Raw genomic sequence first — 24,876 nt, 5'->3', positions numbered from 1 at the left:
CAATTTTAAAACTGGACCAAAAATTAAGAATCTACATACACAGTTAGATTTGGCATATCAAAGAACCCCAATTATTCAATTTTTGATGAAATCAAACAATGTTTAATTTTGGACCTCGATTTGGGCCAACTTGAAAACTGGGCCAATAATCAAAAATCTAAGTACATTTTTAGATTCAGCATATCAAAGAACCCAAAGGTTTCAATTTTTGTTAAAATCAAACTAAGTTTAATTTTGGACCCTTTGGACCTTAATGTAGACAAATTTGAAAACGGGACCAAAAATTAAGAATCTACATACACAGTTAGATTAGGCATATTAAAGAACCCCAATTATTCAATTTTGATGAAATCAAACAAAATTAAATTTTGGACCCTTTGGGCCCCTTTTTCCTTAACTGATGGGACCAAAACTCCCAAAATCAATACCAACCTTCCTTTAATAGTCATAAACCTTGTGTTTAAATTTCATAGATTTCTATTTACTTATACTAACGCTATGGTGCGAAAACCAAGAAAAATGCTTATTTTGGTCCCTTTTTGGCCCCTAATTCCTAAACTGTTGGGACCGAAACTCCCAAAATCAATACCAACCTTCCTTTTGTGGTCATAAACATTGTGTTTAAATTTCATTGATTTCTATTTACTTTAACTAAAGTTATTGTGTGAAAAACCAAGAATAATGCTTATTTCGGCCCTTTTTTGGCCCCTAATTCCTAAACTGTTGAAACCAAAACTCCCAAAATCAATCCCAACCTTTCTTTTGTGGTCATAAAGCTTGTGTCAAAATTTCATAGATTTCTATTAACTTAAACTAAAGTTATAGTGCGAAAACCAAGAAAATGCTTATTTGGGCCCTTTTTAGCCCTTAATTCCTAAAATGTTGGGACCAAAACTTCCAAAATCAATACCAGCCTTCCTTTTATGGTCATAAACCTTGTGTTAAAATTTCATAGATTTCTATTCTCTTTTACTAAAGTTAGAGTGCGAAAACTAAAAGTATTCGGACGACGACGACGACGACGACGACGCCAACGTGATAGCAATATACGACGAAAATTTTTTCAAAATTTGCGGTCGTATAAAAAGTTTTAAAAGTGATCAACCCAGCAACAAGTGATTGCAGATTCTTAACAAAACAAGACTAAATACATTTATACACAACACACAAGAAGACAAAGAGATAATACACGATATATACAGAAAGTTTCTATAATATCTACTGACACTCAAGAGACGACCTACCAAAGTTTTGGTTGTCCATCATCCCTTCTCCTTGATAATATGTAGGACCAGCGTAAGATCGATCAGGATAATAACCACCTAGCAGAAAAAATACCAACTCCAAAATGAAGCGTATATTTCTGTAGATTTAATGTCAATTCAAAAAAGCCTATTATTACTATTAAAGTCTACCTTTAAACTTTAACCAATAACATTGATGCTAACAACATTAAATGACTTAAAAACTCAAACAATATAATTTGAATTTTTATATTGTCAGTAATAAGCAAGTTCTTTAACTTCATGCAATTTTTCCTTTATAAATCAAAAACTTGAAGCAAAAAGATTTTTTTCATTTACATGTTTTCATAGAATATGTGTTTCAATACCAAAAAGCAAAGATATACCTCATGCAGGTAGCGTACATTTTACATTTGACCTACATTAAGTATAACATGTCCTTATTTTTTATTTTCTTATTAGCACTCACCTTGATCATAGGTATTAGGATATCTCTTGTTTGGAGTATTGTACATCTGAGGAACACTTCCCGGCATATCCTGTGACATCTGTGGTCGGGGGCCAGAATAGGCACCCTGTTGATTGGGAAAGTTCTGGTAATCCTGGCCCATCATAGGTTTCGGGACATATCCTGTTCCAAATCCTGGTTGCTGAGGGGCAGTTGGTGGCTGCTGTTCATTGTATGGTGCCCCCTGTTGATAATGTTGGTTACCATATCGGTTACTATACATGGGCTCCATAGAATGTGTTGACGACTGTGTTGGTGGTACCTGCTGGTTACCTCCCCTTGGGTGTGAGTACATGGTTTCCATGTTCTGTGAAGTGGGCGTTGACTGTGACTGCTGCCCGATATATCTCTGTGACATCATGGGGTCCATAGATTGTGACATGGCAGGCTTTGACTGCATGGTACTAAACGTCTGGCTCTGAGAATACTCCATATGTTGGGATACAGAGTTCTGTGATGGCAATGGTGGTTGCTGTATAGGTGGCATTTGCTGAGAAGAACAGGAAGTCATCAAAGGTGAACTTGTTGATTCAAACCTGCAGTGAAAAAAATCAAATATATTTTCATTTAAAATATATCAAAACTTAAAATCCTTACTATACGTATCTTTATAAATAAAATAAATAAATTTAAATCAAACCCAATTAATACAGTAAGCTATCTCTCATGAGCACCAAGATCATTAAATGGATTTAGTTTCTTGTTAGAATTGTTTCACATTTCAGATCATTCTATAGATGACTATTGATTACTGTTGAGGGCTGTGTGGTGATCTTTTATTCATTTCGGTCATTTGGTCTCATTAATATGGATAGCTGTCACATTGGCAATCATATCACATCTTCTTCTTTTTAAATTCTTCATGTCCAACTACTTTTAAACCATAACTAGCTTATTACAGAATGGATGTGACAGACTGGTTAACTATGTTTCGTAATATCACTGGCCAGGCATTTTAATTTCTAGAAATAAATACATAACTAACCTTTCTGGCTGAGAAAACTGGTCACCAAATGGGAACTGTTTACCAGATGTTGATAGTTGAGGCATTGTATTTGAGTGGCTAGAAGTAAATGTAGTTGTTGTAGATGAAATCATGGATTCTATTGGTGGTGAACTTGAGGCAGCAGTTGTATCTGAGCTGGACTTGATGGGTTCTGTACCAAATGAATCGATTGACTGTGATGTGGGTGGAGTTGGCGTGTCGGATGCATTTGGCTGACTTCCGATTGGAAAGTTCTGTTGGGGTGGCATACTGGGACGATTGTAGCTGTTGAAGGAACTACTGCTACTGCTGGGTGGCATTCCAGGTTGTGGTGGTATACCAGCAGCTGGTGGGGGTTGAGGAGGCATTCCTGAGAAATTCGGCATTGGAGAGTTTGATCCCCTCTGTTGACGAGAAAAACTGGGTTCATCTGCAAATGGATCTTGGCAACTAACACTGTCATTTTTACCAGGCTTGGATATCATGGCTGGTGTATTTGGTCCCCCTGACATCATTGGATTGCTAGTCATTGGCCCAGACATCATGTTAGGGTTACTCCCCATGGAACCCTGTGGCATGATAGCCCCACCAGACATCATATTCGGATTTGTAATGGATCCAGATGACATCATGTTTGGATTATTTGGCATGCCACCAGATGCCATAGGATTATTCGGCATGCCACCAGGTGCCATTGGATTGTTTGGTATACCTCCTGTTGCCATTGGATTATTTGGCATGCCACCTGTTGCCATAGGATTGTTAGGCATGCCACCCGGTACCATGGGATTGTTGGGCATGCCACCAGATGACATTGGATTGTTCTGCATGCCACCAGATGACATTGGATTGTTCGGCATGCCACCAGATGACATTGGATTCTGCATTGACTGCATCATATTTGGATTACCCTGCATTCCCATGCCTTGTTGTGGCATCATACCATTCCCTGGCATCATGCTGTTTCCCATCATTCCAGGACCATGTGACTGGTTCTGCATCATTGAATATGCCTTATTTCCCATCACACCTCCTTGTGGCATGTTGCCAGGCATCATATTACCCTGCATGGCATGCATTGGACCATGACCATGTGGCATTCCAGCATTCATACCCATAGCATTAGGCATCATATTATTCATCATATTATTGGGTGGCATCATTCCTCCTCCCATTGGTCCCATCTGGGGGTCATTCATGTAGTTAGGTTTCATGCCATGTGGATATCCATCCATGCCTTGATTATTGTTTGGTGTACTTGGTGGTCGGAATGCATCTTGAGAACCCTGGGAATTTGCTAAAATAAACAAACATTAATTTGATATTAAAATAAACTTATGTTCCAAATATAGCTGAAATTGTTTGAATTGTTCACTAAAAATCTTAAGCAGAAAGTCCACATCCTTTCCTAAAATGTGTTAAAAAGTGTTAAATTGCAATGACATGTGTGATCTTATCAATTACTTGGCCTTTTTCAACAATCTGTGTGTGTGTGTATGTGTGTTTTGGTACAAAATTAATCAGTTTGGTTTTCATGTATAGACAAATTGTTAGCAAATATATAATATATATAAATTTGAGAATAGTTCATTTGCATACAACTTTGTTTGGCTTGCTTGCTTTGTTTGAATAAATGTTTACCCAAGCTTTGTAATTAAGATTGACATCTTCAAACAATATATATGTAGGCATACTTAACCCTGTATGTATTATGTTTAAATTTGATTGGAAGTTATTCCAATTACTATTGTACAATGTAAAGCAAGATAACCAAAGTCTTGCTCTACATATGTTAGGAAATTAGCTGTTATTCTTACCTGGTGAAGGTGCTCTACCTCGATTCTTTTGTTCTCGTTTCTGCTGAAGCTGGGCTTCTATTTGAGCAAGTACTGGTTGAGGGTCCATTCCTCCTCGATCAAACTGACATTCATAGGCAAAAAGGTATTTGATGTAGTTCTTTTTCAATGTAAAAGCAGCACTAGCAGATGAGCCAATACTAATGACACCACAAATTTCCTTCCACTTTTTTGTCTTGGTAACCTATAATGATAACATTGTATGTTTAGCATTGATTATTACTTCCTTGTTTGATCTGTATCTTCTAACAAAATTCATGATATTTTTTTTTGGCGTTTCAGAATGGTCATCATTATAAGATGATTAACATAATGATTCAATGATACTGAAGTTAAAATGCATTCAACTTCAGGAGAGGAAAGAAATTTGATGTATAATATTGATTTACAATTGTAATGGACATATTCCTGTGAAGACTTGATATATGTGTTATTCAGAATGGTATTAAACCTCATTCAAACAAGTGGTGAACCTGTTTGTCTGAAACTCTAGCCTAAAGTGGTCATCATTATAACACATAAGAAAGCAATTCAAGATTATGGCTTGACCAGTCAAAACCACTTAAAGATTTGGCTATTATTGCCTTTTTTGTTATACATGTAGGGTATATGTATAGGATTTAGCATTGGTCATCTCAGAGGGAGAGAGGGGGGCTAAAATATAGTTGTGCTTTGCCCTTCACTCTGTTAGCTTTGAGAACATCAGTTTTGTAATGTTTTTAAGTATTTTTTCCAAGCTCTGTAAAATAGATTTTTCTATGCAGTTGTAAAATAGGTAAAAAAGATTTTTCTTTGCATTTGTAAAATAGTTAAGAACAGGCACATTTAATCTTTAAAACATTAAATATATTTAAGAGTCCTTTTTATGCTCTTCAAATTGTAAATGATACCACTTATCAAAAGAATAATAGGTATATATCTGTCTCTTTACCTCTTGCATACCACCTCTTTCTCTAACATGGAAATACAATTTGTAGAGATCAAGTGGTTGTTTACTGATGGAGGGTGTTGATGTCAGTGGCGTGTTCTTATCGTCAAGGAACATGAATAGTCTGTCCAAGAAAAATCTTCTATCTGGCTCATTTCCCATCTCGTACATTTTCTGTATGTCTCCATAGCCTCCCTTCTGAAAAAGTACAACATTATTCATGTAGATGTCAATGACAATATACCATTCAGTTCCCAAGTCTGATTTCTGTTTCTTCTATATTCCATGGAGCTAAATACATTACTTTTTCTAAATTTATGAAATAAATAACTTGTTTTAATCAATAAAACATTTAAATGCAATTTATGAAACACATAAATAATAAAAATTTCAGCTGTATTGAAAAGAATACTTTAGAAATAAATTGTAAATGTTGACAAAATAAAAACACCCATCAAATGGACTGCATTAGTAAATATTTGTTTAGTTTCTTGCATATATACTGCATGCTTAAAAGATTTACTTTTCAAATGCTCATGATATACAAAGATAAATAAAAAGATTTGTTTCTTTGAAGGCTTTCTAAAATTCACAAGTTTAGTGGAAAGATGGCTGATGACATTTCTGAGATTTATAATATTGGTTAAAATAAAATTCACCAAGCAACCTTTAAATTTAATAGTTAAATTACAAATAGCATTGCTGCGAGTTTATGTTTCTTCTCTTTTTAATGGATGCCCTGTTTTAAACATTATTCTTTCTTTTAGACTTATGGGTCATCAAGCGTCTTATAATACAGCAAGTTCACAGGTTATTTCCCTTAGGAAACAAATAACCACCATTTTGAAAACAAGCCCTTGAACAGACACTTGAAGAGTACAACACTCATCTAAAATGAACGATAACAGGCAAGCTTCATACTGAAAGCACATATTTTGTTTTTTTGGAAAAATAATTTAATAAAAAAATATTTCACTATTTCTTCAATTATTTCTTTTCAGAATTAATACATAGAAAGCAAAATTTGCCTTTGCCGCCCTGCTAATGTGACAATTATCTAATCTTTACATCTTATATGTCAAATCTTTACACAAACTTCAATCATTCTGTACCGGAAAACAATATGAAAACCTGAATTTTCTTTGTATATAGTTATTTTACATTTACATTACATACTTTATATATAACATGTCATTCAGAATGGTATTAAACCTCATTCAAACAAGTGGTGAACCTATTTGTCTGAAACTCTAGCCTAAAGTGGTCATCACTATAACATGGTTAAGATATAAATGATTCAACAAAACAGAAGGTTAAAAAAAATCAACTTCAGGAGAGAGAGAAGAAATTTGATGTATAATATTGATTTACTATTCCAATGGACATCCCTGTGTAGACTTGATATATGTGTTATTCAGAATGGTATTAAACCTCATTCAAACAAGTGGTGAACCTGCTTGTCTGAAACTCTAGCCTAAAGTGGTCATCATTATAACACATTAAAAGAAAGCAATTGTAGATTATGGCATGACCAGATAAAACCACTCTTTTATTGGCTATTTTGGCGATTGTTGCTTTTCTGTTATACATGTAGGGTTTAGGCTTGGTTTAGGATTTAAGTTTGGTTGTCTCGGGGTCAGGATAAAAGTTTAGCTGTCTCAGAGTCAGAAGATTGTGTTGTATAGAATGGTATTAACTTTGTTCAAACAAGTGGTGAACTTGCCTGTCTATGAGTTAGAATGGTATACCTGGGAAGGTTGAAGTTATATATAGGATGTTATTCAGAATGGTATTAAACCTCATTCAAACAAGTGGTGACCCTGCCTGTCTATGAGTTAAAATTGTATACCTGAGAAGGTTGAAGTTATATATAGGATGTTATTCAGAATGGTATTAAACCTCATTCAAACAAGTGGTGACCCTGCCTGTCTATGAGTTAAAATTGTATACCTGGGAAGGTTGAAGTTATATATAGGATGTTATTCAGAATGGTATTAAACCTCATTCAAACAAGTGGTGAACCTGTTTGTCTGAAACTCTAGCCTAAAGTGGTCATCATTATAACATGGTTAACATGATTTAAGGCAATATATCGAAGTCTAAAAAAATGGTATAAGCTGCTTCTCTGCTTACCATGCAGTATATATTAGAGCAAGAGATTCAATTGATTCTCTTTGAATCAGAATAATGTGTCCAGAGAGTGTGTCATGTCTTCCGGCAGCCTGTTAAGTTGTGAGCGGAAATGATCGAAAAAATTGCTGAATATGTCAGTTTTGTACAAAGCAGATTATATATATGTGTAAATGATATGTTATCATCTAGAAACTCATGCAGTATTTGCTGTTGTTCATTATTCCATCCATCTATCAATCAATCATTGTTTTAACTGAGCCTAGCAGTTTTACCTAGTTTTAAAATTCACTATTGGCATAACTGTTCCAATGTAGACTTGACATAAGTGTTATTCAGAATGGTATTAAACCTCATTCAAACAAGTGGTGAACCTGTTTGTCTGAAACTCTAGCCTAAAGTGGTCATCATTATAACACATAAATAACACTGCCAATCAAGACAGCAACTTGAACCAGAGCAAACAATCACTTTATCAAATTGATATGAGCTGCTCCACTCTTCTCTGTTAAACATGCAGCATTAAGGACTAAGATATGATGGGCTGTTTGAGAAATAGCATATGATAGTGTGAAATAACACTGGTTGACTTTGAGTCAGAATAATGTGTCTAGGGAGGGCAACTTACTATATAGTACAAAATGTATGTTAAGCCTCACTTAAAAATATTTTGGTTTGCCCAAACCCTACCCAAAGGTTGAGACAGTGGGTAGGTAGGTAGGTAGGCATTTTCTTTTTCTTTTAAAAAAAAGAAATTGAAGTATCAGATGTTTATAACTCTTCATGTCTATTTGATTAAAAAAACCTTCTTCAAATCAGGACAATAAAAGAATTTGAGTAGGCAGCTTTTTTCTGGGTAGGTAGCGTTTGGGCAAACAAACCTATTATTTATTATGGCCTTATTCAGAATGGTAACCTCATTCAAACAAGTGGTGAACCTGCTTGGCTAAAACTTGTGCAGTATTTGATGTTGAACATTAATCAATCCACCAATCAATCATTGTTTCAACTAAAGACTACCAGTTACCCAAGTTTACCAATTTAGCATAGCAGTCGAAGAAATTTCTAATGTATGCTATTGAAATGATCATTCCTGTGTAAACTTGATATATGTGTTATTCAGAATGGTATTAAACCTCATTCAAACAAGTGGTGAACCTGTTTGTCTGAAACTCTAGCCTAAAGTGGTCATCATTATAACACATACTGTCTACCTAATAGACCACTTTCGAGTTCATCCGTCACTGGAAAAAACTCGTCAATTATACGCGCCTTTATCACCGTCATTTGTGCGTTTAGGGGCGTCGTCACTTCCATTCCAATGTTGAGCGAGTGGTTGGAAAACTATAATTCTATATTGTACGAATTATTCGGCAAATTGAATTCTCAAAATTGACAACCAGCACTGCTGTCATTAGGGAATTGTCATTAAGTACCTACAGAACAACCATTATTTCTAGTTTATCCTACACAGTGACGATCACTAAGACGCTTGATGAACGTAAATAGTGCAGGGATACAGGCGAGCCCCTTGATCTGGTAAATGACGTCATAAAGGCGTGTATAATTGACGAGTTTTTTCCGGTGACGGATAAACTCGAAAGTGGTCTATTCTGTTACCATTTCTGTCCACATTTGTTTTACTCATACTTTACATTTTAAGCTCCATGCTATTATAATCCTTGTATCAGCACATAAAGAAACATTTACAAAAATTCATAGTGACCCTGTTAAATTTTGAACATCATCCCCTGCGTTGAAGTCTTTCCAATAGTAGTAAAAACTGTTCCTATACTATTTATACTGGGTTTTCAATTTTTAATGTTAAAATATGTTATACCACAAATACAATGACGCCAATATTAAAATAATTGTAAGCATCACATGAAACCAACCAAATCTGATTGAATTACTTCCACAATTAAAAAGATACACAAAACAACAGTATATTACTTTTAATATTATTAATAAGCAAGTTTATCGCTATTTTGTGCATTTTTCCTTTGATCTTTTTTGTGATAATTTTTATATCATGCTTCTCGCCCGAGATGGAAAGTTTATCGCTAGAAACTAAGAAGACCACATGGCGTTGCTAACGAAATTGACATTGAAATTGACAACGTCGTCATAGGTAAAATAGCGATAAACAGATTATCATTGGTCATCTCAACTCGATTGCTTTTCTCACTTTCGCTGTTCCAGCTCAAGCGAGAAAATCAATCTCGTTGAGATGATCAACGATAATCTATAAATACTGAAAAATATTTCTTTATATTGATGGTTAATGTTGTGCAATGCTTAATTTCATGTTATCCCAAATCTGGTATTCACCCATTTTTATAGAGAAATCAAGGTAAACATATGTATTTCAAAATATTTACAATGAACCAAAGAAACTTTTACAAATAAATGACAAAGGGTATGAAATTAGCAGGGGCCCACAGGCCAATGGCCCCTAAAACTTAGTGTGGGCTACTGAAATTTCTGCTACAAAATGTATTCTGTGGGTTACCATTACCAAAGTCTCAAGTTCTAGTCCTGTGACACCTGTTTATTTTTTTTAATTATCCCCTTCAGAATATAAACAAAACTGTTTGTTGTGTTTTACAGGATTTATTAGACATGATAAAGAACCATGAAAAAAATGTTACAGCTAATTTCCTAAAGCATGTAGAGCAAGACTTTAGATAGCTTGCTTGCTTTGTTTTTATATTGTACAATCATTAGGATAACACCCAATTAAATTCAAATATTATATATACAGGTTAAACTATGTCTATATATATTGTTTAAAGATGTCAATCTTATTTTCAAAGCTTGCATAAACAATTATACAAACAAAGCAAGCAAGCCAACCAAAGTTTTGCTTTACAAGGTCTGAGAACACAATTAATTCGTAGTGCATTTCTTTTAGAACATAAATGAAAATTAAAAAAATCCCACCTGCACTTTCTCAATGAAACTTTTAGTGTGTTGTACTACTTTTGGGACAAATTATATCAAAATTATAGAAAACTTCATTGCCTCTAACTCAAAATATGGACAATTTTGTGTTTAGGGTGTCTTGAAATCTTTTGACAGCTTCCGAAGTGCTAATTTTTTACCTTTTTCAGCTGGACCAAATCACTACTTTCCTGTAAAATTCTGGACCCAAATTTTTTTACAGTGTAATTTCACCCCCCTACTTACAATTTGAGGCGTTAAACTCGGAGAAATAAATTTGGAAGGGGTATACAAATTATTGGCAAGTAACCCACTGTTAACACTAGAGGCTATATTCGTGAACAACGAAAATCAAGGGAAGACAATTGTGGTCTCGGACCTAATAGCATTAGGAAATTAGCTGTAATTATCAAATGAATTTTGGGATTCAAGCTGTGGTTTTCCCCCAGGGAATTAGCTAACTAAAATAATTCATAGGTCAAATACATTGTCTATGTTCAATAAAATGGAAATGCAAAGGAAGTACAACATAAATAACAGAATAAATACACATATATAGTACAATAAATACTCAATCATTCCTACATCATTCACAATAAACTTTAGGTGATTAATTCTGATCATAATATGACAAGAGATTAGGAATTGTATGTACATCATAAAGCAAACCAAATGCTACTGAAAAGAAAAAAAAAGAAAATATAGACAAACGAAGGATTAAATAAAAAGACAAAACAGAAGATATAAATAATAACAAAATCCCTAGGACCTTTTAGCAAACCCCATAACAAGCTAGTCTGATATATGTACAAAATTCCGTATACCGATTTTGTTTGTTGCAACCATATGAAGCTAAGTCACAAGCGATTCTAAGTGCAGAACGATACAATATAACAAGAAACAAGTGCCGATGTCACCTGAGGTGCAGGGTTGACAAGGAGCGCCATAACACCAGGTATTTGACACAGACAAATAACAACCCACATTATACACCACGCCCAGCGACCGACTTACTGATGATGTCCATGTGGTAGGACTGTTGATATTATCTATATCGTCCAGGTATGACGAGGTGTTACTGGCTCCACCTGGAGACGGTGCTGAGGATGTTATTATTTCCTATTTAAAATGAACACATACCTCTATATACTTAGTTCTTTTACTGGCGAATTTATGTTTTTTTAATTAATCTTTAATTGATTCTGATAAAATATTAATTAACATCATTTGCATAATTTTCTTCACAAAACAATTCGTAAAAATGAAACTCACTCCATAATTTTCTATCCTTTCATTGTTTCTCATATGTACCAAATAAAAAAAACGAAAAAATAAGTGCAAAAAAATAAAAAATCAATTCTATATATGTCAATCTTTTATTTTTTACATTTTTACTAAAAAATAAAAAGGTTAAAATATGTTTTCTTTGGTAACAGCTTAAAAACCTATAGAGCTAAATTAAAAGAACAAAATACATTAAGCATGGCATGTAATTTTTTTAATGATACATGGATACATTCTGTCATTTTACTCATTTTCATTTTAAACCAATTTTCATGGATAGTTGTTATAAATGCTTTTAACATCGTTAAATAGAAAAATGTGAATTTATCTACTGAAGCATGACTGACCTATTTTCTATATATAATAATACATGTTCCCAGACCCTATTGACATTTTGAAACAATGATAATATATTTTCGTTTAATCTTAAGTGAAATTTTCAAATGTGAGCGATACAAATCAAAATACAAGAATGTATGCATTCAATTCACTTTCTTTTCTCTCGCAATGCTATAATACCTTCCTCTTATATTGTGAGATTTATTTGTGATGGTCACAATTACCCATGAATTTTCATATAGCACAGAAATCCAAAACATCAAAATTATGTTTTTCAAATGACAGCCAGAAAAAATTAAATCAGTGATATTTTATAACAGAAAAAGGTCACTCAAGGATTAAAACAGCAAAGAAAAATATTTCATGGCTGAGGATAAAAATAACACTCAGCCTTCACGCTTAACTTTTGAGTCCACAAGCCAGAAGCTCAGTTTATTGAAAATTTTAGTTGGATTCCGTTGGTTTGTAGAGATTTTAACAAGCCTGAAGGCAATTTTACAAACCAATGCTGTAGGACTTGTGGTGAAGTGTGAAGACAGTACACATGAAACTTGGTTTGTTTGAATACAAGACAACTGACAGATGGATAATAAGAAATTCTGTGAGTTACAAACCTTCTTTTTCTTTTCAGCAGCAGGAGTCGAAGGTTGACTTTGTTGAGCTTCAATCTGTGACATCAAGTGTGGTATAGGTGCAGAGTTGTGGGGAGGAATGTGATTCTGTTGACCTTCCATCATTGGCTGACCTGGTTGTGAGATACTTGTGACTGGACTTGTAATACTTTGGGTAAATTCTGTTTCTGTATTAAAAACAATTTAATGTTTTCTTATATTATTTCCGTTTTTACAGGGGGAAAATGTACTTTCTATTTGTGTGTGCAAGTTGTTTTTTTATTGTAATCCAAGTTTACTTACTACCACAGTGAAACAAACAAATATACAGAGTAAGGAAGTTTAGCAAAATATCTTAATTAGAATTCTTTGAATAAAATATTTTGTTACAAAGTTAGTTCTTTATATATTTTTTTCAGGTTAAAGTTGCATAATAATATTTTTTTGTAATGTTATTGATTGTTATGTGATAAATAAAATTGAAATACTGAGTATTTTCTAATGTTACATGTATCTTATTAATTACCTGTATTATTTGTAGTAGCTGTAGTTGTAATGGGCATTTCATTTTTTGGTGATGGGGGAAAGCCCCTTTGTTCTGAGGGTCTTGACGACACCATTCTATTTCTATGACTGTCACTATCATCAGCAATTAGACCTGCTAATTCTGACATTGGTTTCTTTAGTTCTGAACTAGAAGAAGCTTGAGAGCTTTGATCAGGAGTACTACTTCTAGGTCCATTTTCAAGTGTTGGTTCACTCATATTTGTGTCCGAGTTTGAATCTGGTAATATTCCAGAGTTTATAGCACTATTTGACGACATGTCCACATTGTGATCACCTGGACCAGGAATTGATGTATTTGACAGAGTTGAGCTACATGAGTTTGAATCTTGTTGCATACTTGGTTTGTCCGACGACGACGCATTATGTGATGAAGGCATACTTTCTGATGAAGTGGGTATATGAGATGAGTTTGTTGGCTGTGAAACTCTACTAGAATCACTAAGATTACTGTCTTCACCATTATTTGCCATACTATTATGCGGAGGTCCAAATGTGGAACTAGGCACTGGAGATTGAGATTTAGGAAGAGGACTTGTAGAATTAGGAATACTATTGTTCACTTGTGGTCCATAGGCATTGTGATTCACATTCTGAGGGGAAAACATCCGCTGTGGTGATGTCATATTAGATCTGATTGGCTGTGGCCGACCAGAAGCGGCAGCTGCTGCTGCAAGGGCAGCCTGAGCCGCAGCATGTGCACCTTTAACAGGTGTTGTTGCAGTCTGCATTCCTGGAGACTGAACGCCAGATGCAGAATTGATTGCACTTGAAGGAGGAGCAACAGGAGGGGCCTGTGGTCCTTGTGGTCCAGTAGAGTTTATATGATTAATGTTTCCATATTGACTGTTCATAGCATTCCCTTGGGCTTGACCATACATAAAATTTGAATTATTCATATTTCTATTCATTGGCATGTTCTGGCCACTATACATATTCGAGCTGCTACTCATTGGTGGCTGTGAAGGTCCGTTATATACATTTTGAGAATAATTCTGCATTCCAGAATTGGGTGACATTCCCATTCCTTGCCTATTTGGAAAACCTACAAAGATTTAAAAATGTATAATTTATCACCTTTTAATATATAAGTTTTGAGCTTTGCTAACATCATTTTTATCAAAGATACTCATATCATCAAAATCAATAATCCCCATGAAAAAAATACCTTTAGGATTTGAAATAGACATTACGGAGAAGTCTACAACATCAAAATCCAATAATATCCAGACAACAAATAAAATCCATCAGCAGTGAATATTGACTACAAAAACGATCTAAGAAATCCTTATCATGCTGACCAACTGTTGCGTAATAGTATTTACACATGAAATTTTTAAACTAGCTGAAAATTATACAGAAACACTTAAAATTATTAATATTATTTGTGCTGCTAAAAGACAAAGGATAACAGTTATTCTATAATAATGTGATTGTAAAACTTTCTTAATTGAAAAATTATCTTTATTTCCATTTAAATAATTTTTGAAGGTTAAGAAGGAAGTTTTATTTTCTTCTCTCCCACATCCATTTTATAATGTTAAAGCCTGTTTATAAATAAGTGTTGAACTTTATTATACATTGATTGATTGTTGGTTGCTTAACGTCCAGTGGCAAATATTTCATGCATATTCAGGACGAGAACAAGTTCACAATAACTGCTATAGGTAGGTCTTGAAATAATAGAGGCCATATGGGAAGATGGTCAGGGAAATTTGGACTGCCACTGGAAAATGAGGGTATTTTGAATAGGGACAGAAATTTTGCCTTGCAACAGGCCACCTACATACTCACTTTATTATACAGTGGTTTAATCTTCTAAAAGCAGTAATTTCCTTCCACAGAATCCATATATATATTTGGATCCATATTTTTTATTGCATACTATTTTGTAAATTGTGAAAAGTTATCATTGCTTTCTGAATAGTCTTTTGTCAAAGTGTTCAAATTTGAAAAAAAAACTAAATATTTGTTGGTGTTAACTTTGCCATAAAGACTTACTGTATTGGCAAACTAGGGTCAACATTTGTACCCCCTTTTCATCATAAAACTTAATTATACAATACCATTGTACATCTTCTATATTGTTTTTGATGCAAATTACTTTTGGGCTTCCTTTAGCAAATCATAGACTTTGCAGTGGCAGGGGGTATTATTTTGTAAGCTTTGCAGTTCCTCTGAATTTGTATGTGATGAGAGATTGTAAAAGGCAAGACTATCTTGTGTAATTGGAAGGTTGTCTCATTGATGTTTACAAGCAATTACCTTACAATTATAACAAGAAAAGGATAATAGATTAGCTTACAGACAATCACAGGAATGAACAAGAATGTGTTCTCAGTACACAGATGCCCCATTTGCAACATCATTTTCTATGTTCAATGGACCGTGAAATTTGGGTAAAATCTCTTTGTTTGGCATTAAAATTAAAAAGATCATAACAGAGGGAACATGTGTACTAAGTTTCAAGTTGTTAGTACTACAACTTCATCAAAAACTACCTCACCTAAAAACTTTAACCTGAAACGGAACAGACAGACAAACGAACGGATGGACGAACCAGAAAACATAATGCCCCTCTACTATTGTAGGTGGGGTGTGAAAACATTATAAAGGTTAATGCCTTTAAATATTATTTTATCTTGCTTGACTTGTGAAATTTATAAGAATCTTACCAGGTTGGGGTTGATACTGACTATTGTATGGCTGGTAATTTCCTGCAGGACCAGACATATTGTTAGGTGGCATCTTGCCACCTGGACCATAGTTCATATGGTTGGGCCCCATTGGGGGTGGCATCATTTGTTGACTGTAACCTGCAAAATATTCCACATTGTTAAGCCAGGTCTTTAAAATATAAATGTATTCTAAAAGAAAATAAGAGTTATCTTTCTTTACCTAGAGAATGTCAAGATTTGCATTACAATGCATTATAGGTTTTATTTGCAAAGTGCATTATACCAACTGCTAGCATTTGTTGAACACCCTGGGAAATTTCCAATTGCTTAATATACAATTCTGCAAACTTGAGCTATAATTTTTTTAATTTTCAAATAAACACAGTATACATTATACGAACCTTGAGTAGCCATGGGTGATTGGTTCATGTGAGTATTTTGTCCATCTATTTGTTGTGATGAAGAACGAGGCTGCATTGGACTCCCAACAGCATTACCTGTAAAAAGGAATAAATTTATACATTTATGTTTGATGTATATCAGGAATTTTGAAATATTTTTTTAACACTGAAGACAGCAATTGAAAACATATTAACACATTTCACACATACAGCTTCAAGCTGTTAATGACCAATGGAGTGTACAGGAATTACCTAACTTGCTTTTTGTAGACATGTTGTAGATATATTGTAGACCATATCTTCATGGTGTTGGTTGGTACCAACCATCTAGCTTAAGAAAACTTGCCTTCATTAAGCAGATCGTCAATGATGGAATAAATGGCTTTTCAATATTCAACTGACAGATAATGAAAATTCCAAACAGAAAACCTCATGACCAGTGACCTCACATTCATAAAGACCTTACACACAATTCCATAAACAGTGACCTCAGATTCACAAGACCTTACACATAAGTTCATGAACAGTAACCTCAGATTCATAAGACCTTACACATAAGTTCATGAACAGTGACCTCAGATTCATAAAGACCTTACACATAAGCTCATGAACAGTGACCTCAGATTCTTAAAGACCTTACACACAATTCCATAAACACAGTGACCTCAGATTCATAAGACCTTACACATCAGTTCATGAACAGTGACCTCAGATTCATAAGACCTTATACCTAAGCTCATAAACACAGTGACCTCAGATTCAGATCACTGCATACACAAACTCATAAACAGTGACCTCAGATTCATAAGACCTGCTCCATAAGCTCACAAACAGCCTTCAGTTTAATAAGCTCACCAACATCAGCAAGTGTGTACTTTTTTTTGTTAACTTAACTTTTGTAGGTACTGAATCTTGACATGTTTCATATAAACAAATTTCAAGAAAGCAGCATGTGTATTATGCAAGCATATTTACTATTCAAAAAGGCATGTGCACTGTGCACTTTAAAGATAGTTTATTATCATTTGTAACACAAAACTATAGAAAACACCTGATCATGTTGATTCTTGTTTTCTTACAATTTTATCAGAAAATACATGATGATTGTATCAAATGTACTTTAAAACCAAACTTTCAGTGCTATTTAAACAAGCATACAGTTATTCTTGAAAACACAGATCTTGCTAAATATAAAATAATTTGCATCAACAAATATTAAGCTCTAATGAATTTAATGATATTGTAGGTGTTTAAAGTTAAATTAAGGTTTTAATCATAACAAAAAAATCAAGAAATTTTGCTTTTGATTTCATGCTGTGCAAACAAATAATTTTCCTTGCACAAGAACTTTTTGATCATATTTCAAGATCACAATTTCCTCAAAAAAAAAGTAATTGTTTATATTTCACAATCACATTTTCGTAACAAAAGAAATAATTGTTTATATTTCACAATCACATTTTCGTAACAAAATAAATAATTGTTTATATTTCACCGATCACATTTTCCTTGCACAAGAAGTACTTATCTATATTTGACTATCACTGATTTAATTGTTTGTGAATGAAACATCTTGAGTATAATGTGATCAATCTGCACTGTAGGATACTGTATTATGGTAATTTTACGAGACCTGTTAAAGCACTTTGCATCAAACAATCATAAAAAGTGAAATGATCTAATAAACCTGTAGTAATTATAACTATGTTCATCATTAAGTGGGTCTTATTGATTTTTTTTATGCTGCATCTGGTGCACTTGTATCTTGCACAGTCAACCAATAACAATTAAATTAATTGCAATAATAAGACAGTAACAAATGTGATTTGTGGTTTTTATAATTGAATTTGATCTCTCAATGCCATGCACAGGTGAAGTATTAAGTGAGTTGGAGCTTTTAGTCCTGTGATGTCATAATGTATGTATATAAACAATAAATCATCAAACAGGTGCCAGATCATGACCTTGCTTTACTTAGCAACACATTATTGTCTATAATTAGCTTAAGGGAGAAACCATTAATCTAATGATAATAAACAGTGGGAAATCCCCTGACTTTTAAAATAACTGTTTTTTAGTACTTATCACCTTGAGTAAACAATAACCCAGATGTTTCCTACTTATGAATTACAATGTAAGATTTCAATAGCTCTCTATTGTGAAAACCACAAATACACCTGATTGACTTTTGAATCTAGAAAAGGTCATGGTGTTATTCTTTTTATTTAAATTTGCAAAGAAGAAAATCTTTCTATTGTTCCATTTTCAATTGATGTCTTTAAGACTTTTTGTAGACAATTTCAATAGATCAATTTTGTAAGATAACATAGGATTAATAATAACAGATTCACAACATAATAAAGATGTGTTCTGATAACCTAGTGACCTAACATACGCCCCCAACATAAACAATTTTTATAAGTGTCTGGTTACAAGTATATATTGTTTCCTATTTTAATTCATGCTTCAGGTGACACAATGTGAATGACTTGAATACAAAATAAAAATTGTGTCAATAAATATGTATATATATTTATGCCTCTAATAACCTATAGATTACGATCAGAGTTCATTAAAGGTAAAGCTATAATTCCGTTTAGAAATACTTTAATATAAATACATGTAAACATCCCTGATGATAAAAAATAATTTTACTATATTCTTATCTAAAACTCTGTCTACACTTTCTGTAAAACTTCTATATCAACTTCTTAGCTTGTGCAATCATCTCACAGTATATCAACATTTACAAGACTTTTCAGTTTAACACATCTTTTCTTTGTACGAAAGTGTTCTTACGTATTCAGACATTCAAATTTTATAATTTTTATCACCAAGACAAATTGGATTTTTGTGTGTCAAAATCATTCTATGCAGTAGTTTCTATTTGTTGTACCCAATTTCTTACATAAAAGCATGTTATCGCACCAAGAGTTGTTTCCCTTCAACCAAACTATATTTGAATTCAGAATTTTGTGTTTCAAGTTTCCTTAGAGACTGCATAAACAAGTCTCTTTTCCTCATTCTTTACTTTTAAATTATCTATGACCGAAACAAAAAATTGTATATTAATTAAATGTTTATTTTTTACAACTATACAATTGGTTTGATATTTAAAAGTTGAAGAAAAATCTGTCTTTCAACATGTTCAATAAAGTCCCAACTGTCTCAGAAGAAATGAAATAGATTTCAAATAATGGAGAAATCAACTACTTTTCTACCTCTTTACTTTTTGGCATCAATGCTGGATCGAAATATAAAATCAACAGGCTTTAATGAATATTTCACCAAGTTAATTCTCCTCCTAATGGTCCTATAATTGAATCTTAAGTAATACTGTCATATGATTTCCAAGATTAAATTTTAACTTCAAATATTGCAAGTTGTTCATGTTGATGTGTCATGTGTGTTATCAATGATTCCAATTCATATCTGAAAAGGGGGGGGGGGGGGATTGATTTTTCAGAGTTGTCGAAATTCTTTTTTAGGGGAACCAATTGGCTCTATACATATCTCAATTGTTTCTGAGGGGTCTTTTCTTGTCTATATTTGTTAAAATAAGGGGTTGATAGCACAAATTGGCATATAATCAGCCTAAAACCAAGCATTCCAAGGGATTGAAATTCGTCTGCAAATGTTCTAATGGGGAGACTTTGACAAGGTAACTATCCATCCCCCTTTTCAGATATTAAATGAAATGGCCTAATACAGTCTGTACTAAAATATTTTCAACAAATAAGTCCAATAACTAAGTGATAAATCAAAAAATGTTCAGACTAGTGCCAAGACAATGTACACATACATGTTTTTTAACTACTTTATAACAGAGTTTGCAAAAAGTGTCAGTCCTCAGAATTTCACCACCAAAACTTTGCCTAGGACTGACACAATTTTAGTATTTTTCAATAGATTAATAGTAAGGACCAGCAGATTTTCTTCAAGGACCACCAGGGGAAAAAGATTTTGTGAACTCTGTATATAAAACAGTTTCTTCCTCCTCCTCTAGTCAGATTTAGTATATTCTCCTCAGCTTTCAATAAGCACACATTTCTTTCAAAAGGTATACATCTTAGTATCCAATTCTGTGTTACTCTTCAACCAGTGTATTTTGATTTCAGGTGATATCAATTTATGAAAATTTACAATTTATCAAATTTAAGAAGAGCTTTGAAAATTAGGAACAGCATGACAATGTTTATTGCCATAAAATAGCGAAATATGACATTCTACTTCAGATTAAGAGGAAATTTCTGTTACTTAGTGGCTGGACAATAACTGGTCCTCCTTTCCACATCAAATTTCATACAAAATTCACCACACCAAGTAATAGGTGCTAAATATTCAAAATGGAATTCCTATTAAAAAATTCTTTGAAAAACCCTGCAAATTTCTGATTGTTACTGGTACTAGACAAGTAAAATTTGTCAAAACTGTTATAGACTTCTATCAGTACCTTGAATAAACCTAACATCCATTGGCCTTATACTTGTTTCTCACATCTCTCGCTTGAGTGTGATGTTAACACAACTTTATTTGACTGTTTAACTTTCACATAGAGCTCCATACTTTCAAGTCATTGATCAGGGATCCTTTCTTTCAAACATGACATTTTCAAAGTACTTGCCTAGTTTTTCAACTTACCTGGATAAATAGGTTAGGTAACTGAATCTGCATTTGTAACTTACCAGGTAATGAAGCTGGAGTATTTGACCTTGACCCTGAGGACCCCACAGGTGATGGGATTGGTCTCAAAGCTGATACTATAGGATGTTGGACACCATCAATAGATTCTTCTGACTGTAAATCCTGAAATGATAAAATAGAAAACTCTGAACATATTTTATTTCAAACAAATCATTTTCCTATATTCTCTTTATTTGTATAAATATAAACCTGCTCTTTATTTCAAGTTCACTATGGTCATGATGACATGGTTACTTGGTAGTAGAAACTTTATAACAAATTTCCAAATTCATAACTTTTTTTTTACTTATTTTTCTTCCCAGGTTTTTTACAACAATACTCTAGAATATCTCTTTAATATTGTCCTCAATATATATAAACCACTACTTTTGCCTATTAATCTTTTTCTAACATTTTAAATCTAAAAATTTCAATCAGTTTGTATTACAATTTCCCCCCTTTTTTCTCCCAATATGTTACTAAAATATGTAGACCCTTTAAAACTGTGCAGTAAGCTTTTCTCAGTTTAAACTTTGCACAACAGGTAACAAAAGGTAAACAGGATGTACATTTCTCCCTACCTTGCTTTTTTAGTGAATCATATAATTTGCTATATCAAATTTCACAAATTAGTGCACATTAATAATTACTTCATTGCTTTAATAGTCCCCTTTAACTGGTTACAAAGTCATTATATAATCGTTAAAATCAAAACCACAATCTCCCTTTATCAAGATAGGAAAAATCCCCCTAAGGTAGCCCCAAATAATGTTTCACAAATTTCAGTAAAAATGTTATTAAATTACTGAATATTTCAGTTTTAAGGTTTTTTCTTCAATTCTCTCTACTAAATGGATAAATACAAAAAAAAAGGCTGAATTTATTTGTGTAGTTCACACAGTTCATCTTTTCTCCCTTCTTATAACTACGTATTTAACAAACAATGTTTTACTTCGATTATAGGTCACAACTTCCCAATCATCATTAAATTAAATACAGTTTCAAATAACCTTATGTGAGAAGAGAAAAATTTACCTAAGTACTGGAATTACAAGTCCAATATATCTCTATAACTTGGCTATGTATTACCTGTGTTTTTCCCTATGTGTCAACAATGAATAATGTATAACAGGTTCAGACAAAGGCAACCTGAAAATCAATTATCACAAATTCCCTTTTTCAGATGATAAACAAAGTCCACATTTTACTATTTTCCTCATCAGATATCTAATTTGTTTCATAAACTTTAGAAGCATTTATTTCATAGGAAAAGTATTAAAATAATGATGTTTTTCAAACTAATAATAAAATGTGAAACAGACTATAATACAGGCTTATCAAAGGCTTGATATGAAGCACACACTACTTGTATTCTAGCTATGAAGTTTTTACCTGTACAAAGATTGGTCAGGTAGAACATGCCAGGTATTTCATAAAAGGCCTGTATGTCTAGCCCATTTCTATTCTATAAACAGTCTCCAACTTATTTTTCAGAGTAAATTAAATTGCTGTTTCTGTAATCATTTGCCAGCTGATGTTAATGACTTTGAATATTGGGACTAGTTAATTATTTACATTAATTCTATTGATTTCTTTTCTCTTTAATTAGTCATTACCCAATAAAGAAAGATTTCCACTTATCACATATTAGGTATCAGTAATACATACATAAATATATCAGGGAAAATATCTTATTTATATACATGAAAAAGTAACTATTTTTAACATTAACAATAAGACTATTTACATGACAAAAATCTTTTGAACTAAAATAACATATGTCAGAGGTTAGAAATAACATATGTCATTATATAATTAAACAGTTTGATTTAAATCATTTCATACGGAAATATTTCTGATTAAGGGTTTTTAACACTTTCTTCCTTATTTTTTCTCTTTTATTTGCTTAAACTCAATAAAACAGTTTTACATTAAAAATTTACTACAAATTCAGTTTTTAAAATTAAATTCATATCTCACATAATAAAAAAAAAATCAAATAAAACTGTCTCTTTACCATGTGTAAACTTGATATGTGAGGGGTCAGGTTTTTTTTTTAGCAGTGCAGTATATTTTATTTATTTGAGACTTATTTCATTTAAATAATTCTGTTTCTGACCATCTCAAGTATGGATCACAAAACCTTGTTCACTTTCTTTATTATTACATATATTGTTTTTACCATTCTACACATCTGTTTTCCACGACTTTTGATTATAACCCTTTGTACAAAGCTAGTGATATTGATTGGAAAGCTCTAACACCTGTTCCCTGTTCCATGGTCAGTCATCAGGAAACCAGCAGGCTAGTCAGATTACAAATTCTAGGAAATTTATGCAGATTTGGACAATTAAGATTTCTTTCATGTCAAGAAGGCAAAAATTGATCAGTTTCTTCATTTAACTCAACTTTCCCCTTCAAATTAGGAATAACTTATTTCTGAAATTAAATTTTCTTTCCACACTTGTCTAAGTAAATCTTTATTTGGATTCTGCATGTGTGATAAACAATGTAAATATTTACTTAAATCGACCTCCCCCTTTCTAACACTAGAAATCTTATTTCAGAAAATTATTATTTTATTTTTCACTCTCCTTGTTAAAAAATTGTGGTTTTCTCCTTATGTTTTGTCATTTCATCATAATTTCAATATAAAGGAAGCTTGAAATCTGTTGGTAAATATTATATAATCCTATTATCAGAAATCCACTTTTTACATCCTGCCATGTGAACTTAATAACAATTAAGAGCCCCCTAGAAACATTGTATGGTCACAATCTAGCACATCAAATTACTTTTATTTTTGAACATATGATAATAAACACAGTTTAGATACTTAGGGACATACAGATAGTTAAACAAAATCAATTAAATGTGAATGTTTTGACCTAACCGAAATAAGCATTTTGAAAAATTTCTTAAATTTTGTCTCCCCATCCCCATATTGTACCATTGATCTATTCTGTAAACCAACAGGCAATTATCAAGATTAAAAGTTTAACTTACCAAAAACTCACAATATCAAGCAAGAATGGAAAAAAGAAAATAATAGTTTTGACAAGTTAATGGTACACAATACACATACCATACAATATTTGCTGGTTTGTAATTGTGTATCATTTCAATCATTTTCTGTTTCTTTATTTCTACAAAAATTATTAACATCAAAGCAGCACTTGCGCCCGCAAAGTGGAAAGGGTTGACATAGTAACTTGTTTCCCAATCCACAATAAAAAAAAATATGTTTAAACTAAAATAAAATATTTTTGAGGAGTAAAATAAAATATGCATTGAGCGAATATTCTCTATGTGCTTCCCCTTCACTATGGTCATATTTTTAAAATTTAAAATTGTAAGAAATCCAGTGTTTGTCACAAATCTGTTTGTATTTGCCCTCTAATGGGTTTCTGAGATTACTGCACCAAATGTTCAGGTTTAATGAGATATCTGATCAGTTTTATGTCAACAAGTTTAGCTGTGCCAGAAATAAACAGCTGTGTGAGTGAAATGATTAGACAGCTGACATCACTGGCTAGTTTCACTTTGACTCACACAGGTGTAATTAGCACATGTCTCCCAATAGGTAACCATAATTAAATTTAAATATTAAATTACATCAATTATTCTTTAAAATCTAAAACAGATATACAAATTGCCCACACTTCAACTATCTAAGAATGTTTTTTTTTATCAAGTGGAATAAACAAAGATTTATTTTATTG

The 24,876-nt window shown here is 32.8% G+C and overlaps 1 protein-coding gene across 11 annotated transcripts in view; it reads right to left on the bottom strand.

Annotated features, from left to right (window-relative positions):
* The window catches only part of LOC134687154 (trithorax group protein osa-like), a 49,768-nt gene that overhangs the window by 7,889 nt on the left and 17,003 nt on the right, over nucleotides 1-24,876 (bottom strand). For 7 of the 11 annotated variants that reach the window (XM_063547179.1, XM_063547182.1, XM_063547183.1 and 4 more), the window contains 11 exons: nucleotides 21,157-21,277; nucleotides 16,472-16,567; nucleotides 16,068-16,208; nucleotides 13,355-14,437; nucleotides 12,832-13,016; nucleotides 11,609-11,713; nucleotides 5,525-5,719; nucleotides 4,555-4,777; nucleotides 2,738-4,034; nucleotides 1,714-2,288; nucleotides 1,245-1,322 (listed from right to left, as the gene is read on the bottom strand). In XM_063547179.1, coding sequence (XP_063403249.1) covers nucleotides 1,245-1,322; nucleotides 1,714-2,288; nucleotides 2,738-4,034; nucleotides 4,555-4,777; nucleotides 5,525-5,719; nucleotides 11,609-11,713; nucleotides 12,832-13,016; nucleotides 13,355-14,437; nucleotides 16,068-16,208; nucleotides 16,472-16,567; nucleotides 21,157-21,277 — 4,099 coding nt within the window. Of the gene's footprint in view, nucleotides 1-1,244; nucleotides 1,323-1,713; nucleotides 2,289-2,737; nucleotides 4,035-4,554; nucleotides 4,778-5,524; nucleotides 5,720-11,608; nucleotides 11,714-12,831; nucleotides 13,017-13,354; nucleotides 14,438-16,067; nucleotides 16,209-16,471; nucleotides 16,568-21,156; nucleotides 21,278-22,189; nucleotides 22,420-24,876 lie in introns of those variants that run through there. The other 4 variants (XM_063547188.1, XM_063547190.1, XM_063547180.1 and 1 more) reach the window with 4 other exon arrangements.

Source organism: Mytilus trossulus, chromosome 10 (genome assembly GCF_036588685.1).
Source record: "Mytilus trossulus isolate FHL-02 chromosome 10, PNRI_Mtr1.1.1.hap1, whole genome shotgun sequence".
Taxonomy (NCBI): domain Eukaryota; kingdom Metazoa; phylum Mollusca; class Bivalvia; order Mytilida; family Mytilidae; genus Mytilus; species Mytilus trossulus.
The sequence above is the reverse complement of the archived record's forward strand: the minus strand, read 5'-3'. Positions and strand labels throughout refer to the sequence as shown.